The sequence below is a fragment of the Phalaenopsis equestris genome, unplaced genomic scaffold (assembly GCF_001263595.1).
Source record: "Phalaenopsis equestris unplaced genomic scaffold, ASM126359v1 Scaffold000002, whole genome shotgun sequence".
In the NCBI taxonomy this organism is placed as follows: Eukaryota; Viridiplantae; Streptophyta; class Magnoliopsida; order Asparagales; family Orchidaceae; genus Phalaenopsis; species Phalaenopsis equestris.
In genome coordinates this window covers 33,439,650-33,453,489 of record NW_018164444.1, presented here as the reverse complement: position 1 = coordinate 33,453,489, position 13,840 = coordinate 33,439,650, and the positions used below count along the sequence as shown (strand labels likewise).

General features: G+C 34.8%; 1 protein-coding gene across 1 annotated transcript in view; it reads right to left on the bottom strand.

The window, feature by feature from the left end:
- LOC110019226 (pentatricopeptide repeat-containing protein At3g06430, chloroplastic-like) overlaps window positions 1–12,114 on the bottom strand; it is a 28,189-nt gene extending 16,075 nt beyond the window's left edge. Inside the window, exons 1-2 of the mRNA XM_020716813.1 lie at window positions 11,666–12,114; window positions 5,335–6,672 (exon numbers count right to left, since the gene is read on the bottom strand). Coding sequence (XP_020572472.1) covers window positions 5,563–6,672; window positions 11,666–12,079 — 1,524 coding nt within the window. The 5' untranslated portion in view covers window positions 12,080–12,114 and the 3' untranslated portion in view covers window positions 5,335–5,562. The remainder of the gene's footprint in view (window positions 1–5,334; window positions 6,673–11,665) is intronic.
- Window positions 12,115–13,840: the final 1,726 nt, after the last annotated feature.

Genomic DNA, 13,840 nt, shown 5'->3' with positions numbered 1-13,840 from the left:
GCTCGGAAAGGTCCTATAGGAATCCATTTTGGGGTTCCTCATGTCGGTTTCATCCTTCTAAGTGCTAGAAGTCGATACCACACACGCGAAACCTCCAAAAGAGGACGGAAATAGGTCGAACTAAAACGAGGCGGGCACCACTTCTAAGGCTCTAAGATAGTCGCAGAAAGACCCCTAAGGCTAGATCCTAACTCCTACGAGAAATACTAGACCTCACGAAAATTGAGGTCAACAATGCACATGTTTCAAATAATGAGAAGATGCATTCATCGATCGTTATGAGTCCCCGACACAAAATATCATGGTGGTATGCGACTTCAACATGTACTTCATTTTTGTCATGACTGATTGGGACGACAATGCAAATTACAGTCAACTTTTTAAATCTGCATTACGAAATAACATATATAACTTCCCACATCCGCCGACAGGCTTGCTTGAGACTGTGCTACTCTCCTAAATCTTTTTTTTCCTTCAAAATTAACCATTCAATTCACATCAGGTAAATATGATTTGGTCGATGTTGGGTATCCATTGCAGCGAGTGTATCTCAAGTCCTATTCTGATGCGAAATACGACATATCTAATTTTGAGCGAGCCAGCAATGTCGTGCGTGACATGAAAGAAATGTTCAACAAAAGATATTCTTTTTTATGCAATGTCATTGAAAGAACGTTTGGTTTTTGAAAGGAGAAATGGGCTATACTTCGCGATATATCATCTTACTCATTCCCCAAATAGATGCAGAATGTGATGTCATGATGACTCTCCACAATTATATTTAGTGGTATCTTTTCTGCAGCAACATCAGCTTCCGTAGAGCAGACTAGGATCATGCCTATGTCCCTGTCGAGGCATATAAGTACCATCTTGGCTGGTCTATCACAGGGCGAAAATGATATTCCCAAGACCTGCACTCAAGATAGGGAAGGTGCAAGCAAGATGACAGAGTTGAGCGAAAGAATTACGGATGTGACAGTTGGAGAATGATTGAAAGGAATATTAGTTTTTATTTCTGTTAATTGTAATTGTTGTTGAAGACATTCAATGGTTATTGTATCATTATTTTATACAGTTCATATTTATTTTCATTCCTTGTGCATTTAATATTTACTGATTTGGTTTTTGCAGAAGTTGTATGTGTATTATTTCTATTGCATTTCTTTTTTTTTCTTTTGATAGGTTTTGGAGGTTTATGACGAAACATTTGACCTTATGGGTTATTCTAGATGGTTTGTATGTCGTCATTAGTTGGTTTCACGTGTGAAATCCTAATGAAGGCAACCAAATTTCTCTCTTTTTTCGATGTTACGGTCTTTTAGTTTCTTCTAGATGTCTTTTTTTAATGATATGCATATGTGACACACATGAACTTGATATTACGTGGGTTAAAAGACAACCAAAAACCTTTTTTTATAAGGTCTATTAGCTTCTTATAGTGACAAATTTGCTAGTTTATATACTGAGTTTTTTGAGACTTCACAGCTACAAAAAATTTAATTAATTAGTACTTCTATCAATTTTTATTTATGCTATGTCTAAGGATATATTTTTTTAAACCTTCAAGAAAGATGAACTCGATGATTTCCGGTACCTCCTGAGGATTGCACTGCTACTGTAGACTTTAATTGTCACTGCTCACTTCACGTCGGTCACATATCAATGGGAGAGTTTTACAAGTGCCCACAGAGAATCACGAAAAAATGTGACTATTTTTTGTGGGAAGATAGGCTGGAGGATTCCATTGTCGAGAGTGATCGGGCATGGAGAGTATCCCTGGAGGACAGCTTAGTTCGCTGGATATGCCGTCTATATTATGAAAGTAATTACACTATAGTCTTGTCTTTCGTGAAATTCCATTATCAAGAGTTTTCAATTCATCCAGTCTTCCCTAAAAATCGCAACCATTTCATGCCCAATATAACATCGGTTCTCCCTAAATCCAAGAGAAGAAAGTTCTTCGTCACCTAAATATTCCACAATTTCAAAATCAACCTGCTCTCCTTCACCTATCCCGTCCCCTTCATTACTCCAACACTTCCAGTGCCAACCATCACAAGCTCCAATTGCTCCACTACTTGAGTGGAGATGAAGTTATGAGTGGCACCACTATCTAACAACACCATTATGCCATGCCCTCTGATATATCTCCAAAGTTTCAAAGTGTGGTTCAGTGTGAACCACACCACTCAGTTCAAGAGGACTTTTGTCATATACAAGTGAGGGTGTTCCTCCACCTCCGCCACAATCTCCTCTGTTTCTTCATCTCTGTCTCATCCTCATCACACTGACAATTTGCAATGTTCGATCATTGCAATGATGCCAAGGAGTAAGCTTTTCATCACACTGAAAATATAACCCCTTGGCTCACTTCTCTTAAATCTCTATCTCTGCAAAGCATTTGAAGATCCCTCCTTATCATGGCCCATTATTTCTCTGTCGTTGAGCCACTCTTTAGAATCCTAACATTTGAGTTTTATTACTCTCATGGTTGTGATATTTCGATATGGCACTTCAACTGTGTTTACTCCTATTAGCTCATTCCATTGAATTTTTATCTCCAATCAATTGCGCTAATTTCATAATTTCCCCCAATAGTCACGATCTCAACAGACAAAATGATCTCAAATGTCTGGCTTTAACTCCTTCATGAAGTTTTCTTCCAACACTACTTTTGATAACCCTCTCAAACAGTCGGATAGCATCTCATATTTCTCCCTGTAATCCATAATGGACTCTTCCTGGATTGATACAAAAAATTGCTTATGTAAATCCATACGGTCCTTGAGTTTTTCCTATGTTATGATTAGTTCACATTGTTCTCTCCATTCATACCACGCTAGAGCCTTCCCTTCCAAATATAGGGCTGCCGACATCAATTTTTTTTATTTTGTCATCCGATTAACAAAAGTATCTCTCCACTAGGTCAACCTAATCATAGGAATCCTCTCCTTAAAATATCAACAACTTTAACTTCCTTAAGCATGAGTCTTCTCCTTAATTTTCTCAACCAAAGTTTGTTCCACCCATGAAGTGACAAATGGGTTCCCTTCCTTGACCCATATTGATTTTCCTTCTTTCATATGTCTGGCTCGCACCATAATCACCTCAACCGTCTCTATAGGATCCTAAATCTCCTTCCGCCTTCATGGCTGCCACAACAAAATGAACTGGCTCTGTTAGATGCAACTCTCGGCACATCACCTTGAAGAACAACAAATGCATCAAAGTCCAAATAAATAGATCATACAAATACACCAAATATCATGCATTATAATTAGTAAACACCAGCATGTGCTCCATCACTTGCTTGAGTTCACAAAACATTAAGCTTCAGAGAATGTTGTGAGGGTTAACTGTATAATTAAGTTTAAAACCAAATCTATATAGATAAATGTGTGTATTTTAGAACTTTAACAAAATCTCTTCAATAAGTCAAATTTAAATCATAAAGTTACACTTATTTATAAGCAGGCCGCCTTGCTTATACGATTCTCACTTTGGTCAATCTGATAATTCTCCCTACAGGAACTGAGGTTGACAAGGCTAAACCACCAATAGTTAATCTGATCCTTCTCCTAATTAGGACCGGAGACCATAAACCGAAGTTGTCAAGATTGAGCCCCTGAAGAACTAATCGATTATCTTCCTTACAAGGGCTGAAATCAATTGGACTAGTGTTTTTAATGATATTTAAATATTAATTTTCCCATATTATGGTCATATTCACTGCACATCTTAACAGAAAGAAATTTATTTGTAAAATTCAAAATTTTGAATCATAAAACTTATAAACTATTCAAATAAAATTAATCGCACAATGTTTAAAGCAAACCCATCTATCATCCATAATAATTTGTTGGGTAGATAAATTTAATGTTGACTCGAGCTCACAAAAAATAAATCTCATATCAATTACACTATTAAATTCATACTAAAAATAATTTTGTGTCAGTAAAGATATAGCCCAATTCCTCGATTTGTTTGGCTTGGCGAGTAGGCTCCACAAAAAAATTGTTACAACCAAAGCCTTCTGACCGAGTGTTTTGGCCAATATGTTCCACCATAAAACTATCACAAATGTAACCCTATTTCCCCAATGGTATTCTATCCATTTATGTTATGAATTATAGGGAATATTTGATAGAGCATGAAGCCCTCTGCAAACTAAGGTCAACTCAGATTAGTCCCCTAGACAAACATCAATCCCAGGTCTATAAGATTCTCTTGGACAAAACAACTCATGGTTGCTGACAATAATTCTTACATTAAGTTAGGTCGACTACCTCCTCTGACTAAGTATACATGGACCACGATAACCCAAGATGACAAAACCATGATCTCTTGATTGGATTCATCATCATTTCTCCCACTATCTGCTTTAAGCTCACAGTGATAATTTTTATAATTTTAAAATCTTAAATATCTTGCTATGATATGCTAAATATGAATAATTAGCTCCTAATGACTAGCTATAATAAAAAATACACTCCCATTAGTGGGAGGAGTAATTAACCACAGGAATTTATACCTATGAGAAACCTCAAACCCCGAATCTTAAAGTCCTCACAAAATATGAGAAACCTCAAACCCCAAATCTTAAAGTCCTCACAAATAAACCTCAAACCCCGAATCTTAAAGTCCTCACAAAATGAGAGTGAATCTCTGGGCAGTGTTTTATCTTCTCATCTGCCTACTGAAAATTTGACAAGGAACTTCAAGTTAAACTCCCTCATCTCAATTTTCCTTTCATTGTCTTTTCTTTTTAAAGGAGGCCGAGGGTCTTTTTAAAAGAGGTGGAGGTCGAGGTCAATCAAATTTTCGGAGCCAACAATAAAATCAATTTTTGTGTTAAAAAAACTAATGAAAGACGGTATGGAATAATGAAAAGATCCTCGTATAAATTTTATTGATATTAAGAAAGCATGAGGTAAAATATTATGGGAATTATTTTTTGTGAATTAAGTAAAAAAAGTATGTCAAATGTAATTGACGTTACTTGAGATATATATGATGGAGCAATGACTTTTATTAAAGGTACTTATAGAGTGATTTCCCCATTAAAATAGGTTTATATCAATAATCAACATTGATTACTTTTTCCTTAATCATGAAGATACGTACAAAGCAGACTAAAAGTAAAGTGTCATGGTGTTGTTGACCTTCATAACTTTTAAGGCTTAATTGATAATGTATAAAACATATTGACATTCGGAATATGTATCCATAACTTTTAAGGCTTGATTGATAATGTATAAAACATATTGGCATTAGAAGAAAAGACGAGAACAGATTTCTGGAGATGATGAACAATAATGAAAAGAGCATACTTACTTTGGCTTCAAATGCTGAGGATTGCTCAAAAAATCAGTGAGCTTAACTAAAATATTTTCTTCCATGCTGTCCTAAAAACTAAACAAAGAAAGACAATAAATCTTCAAGAGTAAGTATGGTAAAAGAAGTCCCTTGAGAGATTTCATCAGTAATGCTCAAGAATTTTCAGTTCTTTTGGAAGAGTAAAATTGCTTTTCTTAGGGTCATGTTCCACGACATTAGGTACACTCATTCAGCTACAAGTTCAATCCCAAAACTCCTTCCTTCCTCTCGTTCAAGATCATTTATCTTGTTATTCATTCCTTCTTTCCTATATGCCTCTACCAAAATTGAGTATGTAGTTGAATCTGGCATATAACGTCTTTCCTTCATAGACTTGAACACCCTCTCCATTTCTATCAGATCACCAGCTTTTGAACAAGCATATATCACAGCATTAAGAAAAGAGGTATTGTGTGGGATCTCCGACCTCTCGGCCAACTTAATGCTACTCACTACCTTTTGAAAGAGACCTGCATTGCTATACCCAGTGATCAGGTAGCGAAATGTGTTAGTATCCGCTTTCATCCCTTCTGCTTGCATTTGTACAAAAGCATATTCGATGCTTTTGGCATCACCGACAGAAGCAAAAGCTTCAATGATGTTGTTATAAGTTGATGTGGTCCATGGAAAGGCCAGTTTGCGCATGTATTCCATAACTGAAGTCATTTTATCATACATCTTATTCCTCCCATAGGCACTGATCAGGATGTTAAGTGTTCGTGTTTCAGGCTCAATGCCAATGTTGCGAAAATTTTCATACCATTTCTCCATCATCTCTATTTCACCCTTCGTGCCAAACAAACCCAAAATAATATTCATAGTCCACACATCCGGCCTGCATGTATCACTCTCTAGCATTGCGGTAAGAACTTTCTCCATCTCAATGAACTTTCCAGCTTTCCCATAACCTCCAAGTACAATATTCTGGGTTACTGTGTTAGGAACTATCATACGTTCAGACATGTCCTGATACAAGGAATCAATCAGCTCAAATCTGGACGATTCAATACAAGCTTTCAGGAGTGTGCTATATGTGAAGATATCTGGCTGGCAAAGGGGTAAGGTCTTCATTTTAGTGAGGATTGAAAAGGCTTCGTCGATAAAGTTGCACCGACAAAAGGCAGCTAGCAAAGCAGTGTACAAGGCAGAAGTGGGTTCGATTCCTTCTTCTAACATGATCTCAAATAGTTCACCCGCACTAACCGCTTGACCTGATTTTCCCAAAAGGACTATGAGTTTCATAAATGTTCCTTCTTTTGGGCGATAAAAGCTTTGAGCTCTTAACATTTCAAATACCTAATTATAATTAAAGATAAATTAAACATTAAATTGAGAAATGTAGATTAAAAATTTCAGATTTATTAGGTAAATATTATGTTGAAAGCAAAAACAAAATAGCAATTTTATCTCTTTCAAGTTTGCTATGCTTCGTAGAAAAGAACTAACAATGTTCTGCCTTCTTTCTGATTGAGCCAAAAAGAAGGTTAAAGCAGTGTCAGTGATTGTTATCAAAGTATGGCTTAGGCATTCCAACGTGTAGCAGAAAAAAACTAATCTTAAAAGAAAATATTATAAACATGATCATCGAATTGAATTTTGATGTGTTAGGATTTTTTTTTTCTCCGGAACCATCCAAAAGAAGATAAGAGTTTATTGCTATGCAAGTGAAAATCAAACTCAAAACTTTAGGAACAACTTTCAAGACCCTTGCCAACTAGACTAGTTGGTACCCACAGTTTTGATGGTTAGATAAGATGCGGTAGCACGGAGGCATCACTCAATATGAGGAAATCAACTTCCAAATCCGAGGGTGGCAATCGATGGGACACATGTCATGACGGCAGCTGACGTAGCAGTTGCCATGTGGCGCTGCATCGCAGTGCAAAACAGTCATCGTTGATATGTGTCAGTGCATGAAACGATACTCCCTGACATGTCGGCTAATGTGGCATCTGCCACGTCAGTTGCACAACAGCACCATTAACAGAGTCGTAAGCGCCAGTTAAAGAAGGTTAAGTCTTTAGTTGTCAAGATGTGGCGAGAAAGTTCCACGTAAGTTTGACGTGGCATTTTCCATGTCAACAACGCCATAACCTGGCGACATGGCGCCATACCAACTTTTTTTCCCTATAAAAGGAGCAGTTCGAGGCTGCCCCTAAGGTTGGCATCTGGTCATTTTGAACCTACTTTGTACCTTCCATTGCAATCCGAGAGCTTCTAGAATTTTCTCTACTCTCCTTCCGCCTTCTTCCCTTTAGGGTGTGTGAACTTCTATCCACTTCTCGGCCTTAACCTCCTTCATCCAGCGAGTCGTCATTGCCGAAGACAAAGCCATTCATGGTCAGAGGAGCATTTGGAGTTCCATGGAACAAACTTGGTAGCCTCGTACACTAGGGAAGTCCTCAAACTCTCTGTGTAGATGAAATCTCTAAAACACTCGCATTCCTCATTCATTAGAGCCCCTTAGGGTTTTGTGATAGAGGATAAGGTGTTCTACTTTGCCCAAGTGAAACACTCGTCTTTCTTCTATGGGCCTAGGTTACATGAATTAGCACATTAGTGCCTAGGCTTTAGCCTACCTTTAGATTGACCTGGATTGGTAATAGTAAAATGACTAAATGAGTATTGCTTATTGGTTTATCCAGTTGGGCAATATAAGTAATCGTATTACATTCTGATCTTATAAGATCGTTCCAAGTATAGACTTGGATTAACATTTGTCATCTGTTGTGACGAGTGTTAATTCATTCAGAAGCTCCCGACAGGGTTAACCTGGTGAATCCTGTCAAGATCCTACAGGAAAACCTTTTGGCCACCGCACTGCACGAGCGTCGCTTAGACGTATGTGTAGGTAACACCCTGTAGATGATTGTTTAGAACTAGGGTTGGGGTTTAATTAGGATTTTAAATGTATGGTTGTTACTTGACATATTTGCTAGCCACCACATTTATGTTGATTTTATGTGTTTACGGAGCCTGAGACATGCACATTATCATTATTATGGTGATTTTCTTGTAGTGAATCGGATCAAACGAGGAGCAGCTAATTAATAATCGACCTAACATGTCTTCTACATACATTGTTAAGCTCTCCTCCCACTAGACTTAGCTCGTTATTTGTTGCAATGGCAAATGATCTTTTATGTAGGTCGAGCTTTATTTTAAGACCTTTCTTATGTACTTTTAGAGTCTAAGATTAAAGTATGTATAGAAAATAAGGTACCAACACGAGTCCCGAGGAACTTGATGTGTGGGAGAACATGTGATGAGGATCAAGAGTTGTTTGTTCATGCCTCATACCTTAATTAAAAATCTATTTGCTTTATAGATTTAGGATTGAGTATGTATTATGCGGAGCCCGACTGCTATTTTTAGTTTTTTGGGATATGTGCTGACCCAACAATATTTGGGCCTTTATTTATATTATTTTGGCTTGATTTGTTTTATGCATGTTTTGTGTATTCTATCATTGATTGCTTGTCGTTTGTCAGGTCACAATCATGTTAGGCTCTTCAGCGTAAAATCTTTGTTATAAGATTCTAGGTTAAAATATTTAGATTAAAATTATGCAAGATTTTAAAATCGACAACTTTTATTTCCGGTTATTTATTATTTTGCATGGGATTTGAGCCAGTATTAAAATAATCATAAATGCATGAAGATATACTTTTGCATATTAACAGAGACTCCATATGAGGAACTTTTGCATTCATACTACATGTCCCGAAGGAGTCTGTGCTTACTTCCCAATTTGACCAATCAAACATATATTTATATGCTTAAGAGATTTTTCTAGCATGTTTAAAGGTGTTAAGGGCAGCCCCAACCCATCGTGAGTTCTTTATGGGGTGATTCAACTTTGTAGTCGGATTGTACCTTCCTCTTTCCACTCCTTAGGCTTCATGATCATACTCTTGGCAGGTGTAAGTCCTAATCTACCTTTTCAATTCGATTAGGATCATAGGAACCTTATATGTTTCTTTCTCTTGACTTTAAGGCTACTAGGCCGTCTTGAACCACGTAACTCATAAGTTGTTGACGAGTAATTCTTGGTTGGGTTGGGTTGACAACCTTCATGACCGAGTAGACTTAAGAGTCTAGACAGCCTGGGACGAAGGATTAATGTAATCCCGACTGGGTTATTTCAAGTTGCCAAAGAATTTTTTTTGACTTACCACTGACTACCCTTTTTTGGTCATTTATTGTACTCCTTTGTCGATTAATGTGGTCATCTCACATGCCCTCCCTGTTGAAGGGCGAGCTACCTGTTGAATTACAGTGATTCACCCTCTGTTTGATAACCTGATAGCACAATGCCGATCAAAGTCATCTCCTGTTGAGGTTTTATTAAAAATCTCGTTGGGACCTACATTTTTTATAGTCATAGCAATCGAGCATAATTTCTCTTAAAAAGAGTTTTCCTGGATATCCCCCATGATGTAATGGATCATGAGGACATGTCGCCGTAGGAGATCACTTTGACCCAAGAACAAAATAAATTTAATTTTCTCTTTTGGTTTGAATACGAGGGTTTTTTATAAGATCCTTCTCGTATATTTACTTTGGTTAAGCATGATCCGATTCATTTCGGTCCACATTTTCTCCAGTTTATGTTACTAGGACTATTCTATGCCATATCTTTAGTTCTATTCTTTTTGTCAGCCTTCTTAATGTTCGTCCAACATTGCATTTCCTTTTTCTCGTTTCATTTATATGGAGGTTATTCGAGAAAGTGGATGTGAAGAGGACGCGCATCAAGAGCATTGCATGTCTCCACATCCATAAAAATAACAAAAAGGGAGACGAACAAACATTTTTAATCATAATTTTTTTATGATACGTTGCTTCTCATATTTAGTTAAAATATAATTATTTTTAAGATCTTGATGACTGCATATTTTCTTCCGACAAAAAATTGTGTTTTATTGTTAGTGATATCTACGGTAATTTGAATTTAAATTATTAAAAAAATATTATTTTTATAAGCATAGCTTTGCAATGCATGTCTTTAATGTAATAAAATGAATAAATCATTTTGAATACAATAAAGCCAAAGAATTGGAAATATATGAAATGATTTTCATGAGTTGAAATTTTTTGATAAATTATGGCAATCAACCCTCTGTTGTTGATAATTTTACATGGAGACCTATGGAACTCATATTCAAGCAATTTTAAAGGTACTTTCATAACCTCTTAGATTTTCATAGTGTCTATGTTTAATTCATCTTGATTGAATTGTTCTCAATGACTCTAAATTCAAACATCCTTATTAAAAACCTTGAGCTGTTTTGCTTCAACAATTTTTAAGATGTTGTCAAGATTTATAATACAAATTTTATGCATTGTTAAATGAAATTTTCTATACACTCCATAAGAATAGGTGTCTCGGAAAAAGAGTAGAACAATGAACTTTGAATGCAAAAGAGTAACATGTAGTTGATATAAGCGTGTGTCCTACAAATAAAAAATTACCACCATTTGCTCTTATTTATAGGCCATTAAAATTAGCAAAAGACATGAAAATACAAGAATTACAATTTAACTTTGAGAGCATAAGCATTCTACACGCGTGTGCTAACTAGTGCAAACAAATTATTTAACAGCTTAATCCGATGATAAATAACTTTTCTAAAATCAAATCACCTCATAACTCAAATTCAGTTATCTTAAATTCACCAATCTTCTCACATGCAGCCAAAAACTTTGAGCATTTAATTCAAATTAAAATTTGACATCCAAACAGTTTTAGGTTTTCACAACCTCAAAGGGACTTACTAAAGCAAGATTTACAGTATTTGTTAATGCCCATTTTTTTATTATTAGGAGTCATAAACTTCACCCAAAAACCTTGACAATAGAGTTGATCTTAATCCAGATCGTAACTTTAATGGTGAAAGGCGCATTAGGGGTCAGATCTACGGAGAAAAATTGTCTAAGCCGTCCAAACAGACAAGAAAGGAAAGCTCCATATTGTGGAGGGATTAGACAATGCATGCCTACTCCTAACTCTACCTTAACACAAACAACCCTTCATTAATAAAAATAACTTCTAGCGATATACCCAACACTCAGTCCAATGCAACATCTTTGCCACCAGTTTCAGCAACGCAAACCCCACACTAACCGCAACTTGAAATAACTATTTGTCATTACATAAGGAACAAGGAACAATGTAGAATTCGTAAAATTAATATCTACAAACATGAAAGCATAAGAACAGGTGAAAAATCAAAGGTACTAAACAAAATCCCAAAAAAACGAAATAAAGCGAACAGGACTGACAAACCTCAAGTGCCTCCCGCCACTGCTTCTTCTGGATCCTATCCGAAAGAGCTTCCGTAACCGTGCAAGCCCAAGCCTTCGCGCCCCTCCGGTCATCGATCTTCTTTTTAATGTTTTTAATCGGCGGCCGAAGAGATCCGACAATTGAACTCTCCGAGACCCCCGGGAACTCACCCGCCTTCCAGTGCCGTTTCTTGGGCGGCGAATGAGGCGCGTTCGGCGCGGGAGCCGCCGGAGTCTTCTGTGGTGTAGAGGATACGCGGGGTGGAGACATTGAGGAGCTAGAGGATTTCTTCTTCGGACGAGAGCGGAGTGCGCAGAGGCAGATCCTCACAGGTCGCACCTCTGCTATCTTGCCATCTCTCCATGGAAACGGAAGAAATGAAGAAGAGAAGGAGATGGAGGAAGCAGTGGCCATTGTTGATGACTGAGAGTTGGTCGAAATGGAGCCCTTTAAACGCATAGGAATATTAGGACAGCAAGATTTTTATTAAATTTTTTATATTATATAATTTATTAAAAATTTTATCCCTTTAAATTTTGATACTTAATAATAATTTATTATTAATTATATTTTTTAATTTAAAGAGTTGAAAATTTTAAATTTAAATATTTAACTATTTATCATCTCTTAATTTTTAAAAAAACAATCTGTCTTTTTAAAATTTAATTTCTATTTAGTTAGTAAATAATTGAGAAATATAACAATGAATTCATTAATATCTAATTTTTATAAAATTATGTTCTATTTTTTGTGGAATTAAATAGGAACACATTCTTTAATTTAATCATGCCTTTTTAAATTTTAGTGTTTTTTTTAATATAGTTAATAATTGAGAAATATAATAATGAATTGACATAGTATTCAATTTTTATAAAGTGGTGTTTTAATTTTTGTGGAATTAAATAAGTGCACTTATCATATTTTTGTCATCCTTAACTCATGTCATTTTTTCCATCATTAAGGCGCAAATAGAGCATCTCAATATATCATTATATTGTTTATTAAATTATTGCTATAGAAATTGGTAACATTATAACAAGCATCACAACTATATCAAGTAATTTCCATTATTTATCATTTTAATTTTAAAATATATTACAAGATCTTATCTCAATTATAAAATTCTCAAGTTGATTGTCCACAAAGTTAGATTCATAGTTAATAAATTTGAAGGATAAATATTGGCAAGACATATTAATCATTTCTTTTCAAGAATTTGAAAATGAATCACATTCCAAATAAAGAAAAAAATCTAGCATTTATCTTATTAAATCTTTTATTAAACACTTGAATGTATACATAACTTAACTTGAACATTTTATCATTAAAATGAGATTCAATAATGACTTTTTGAAGATAAATGAAAATTCAAAATATGCAAAAAATTAGTGAATACTAATAAAAAAAATATTTATTATTTAGCACAAGTAATTATAAGAGTTATCTTCATGTTATAAATTTCAACATCAATGTTTGAAGGAGGGTTCACTTTTATAAACACTTGTGCAATCATATATCAAATGTTAGGATGATTGATTATCAAATTAGATATATTAAAAAGGACATATTTATTTATACCTTACAACATAATTATATAACACTCTCAAATTATAAAACTTAGATGAGATAAAATATAATGCTAATACTTATAAATTTGTTTTGTAAATATGTCTTATATTTTGTATTAAGAGTCCAAAAAAAAATTGAAACCATTGATGTCAATTCTAAGCCCAAATGGAAAAACTAGGGGTATTTTGAAATCATTTGTTGTGTCACCTAATGTAAAATTCATAGCTCTACCACAAATGCTTAAAAAAGTTTACAATTTCTAATAATCATGAAATGCTAACTTTGTTTAAATATCTTTTGAAATTATTTCATTGTCTTTAGAATTTCAGCATTATGTTCAAAAAATTATATTTTTTAGCAAAATTATTTTATTTATTTTCATAATATCTGATATGCTTTCCATGATAAACTTCAAATAACTATATAGAAAATTTCTTAATTTTTTTTATTTTCTTATATAATTTATTTTAATTATCTTTATTATTCTTATTTAATCTTCCATATCATTTAAAAAATTATATTATCATGCTTAATCATGTCATGCTAAATTTAAATAAATATCTTCAATTTCTATTATTTTGTTAAAATTTTAACAAATGCTTCATG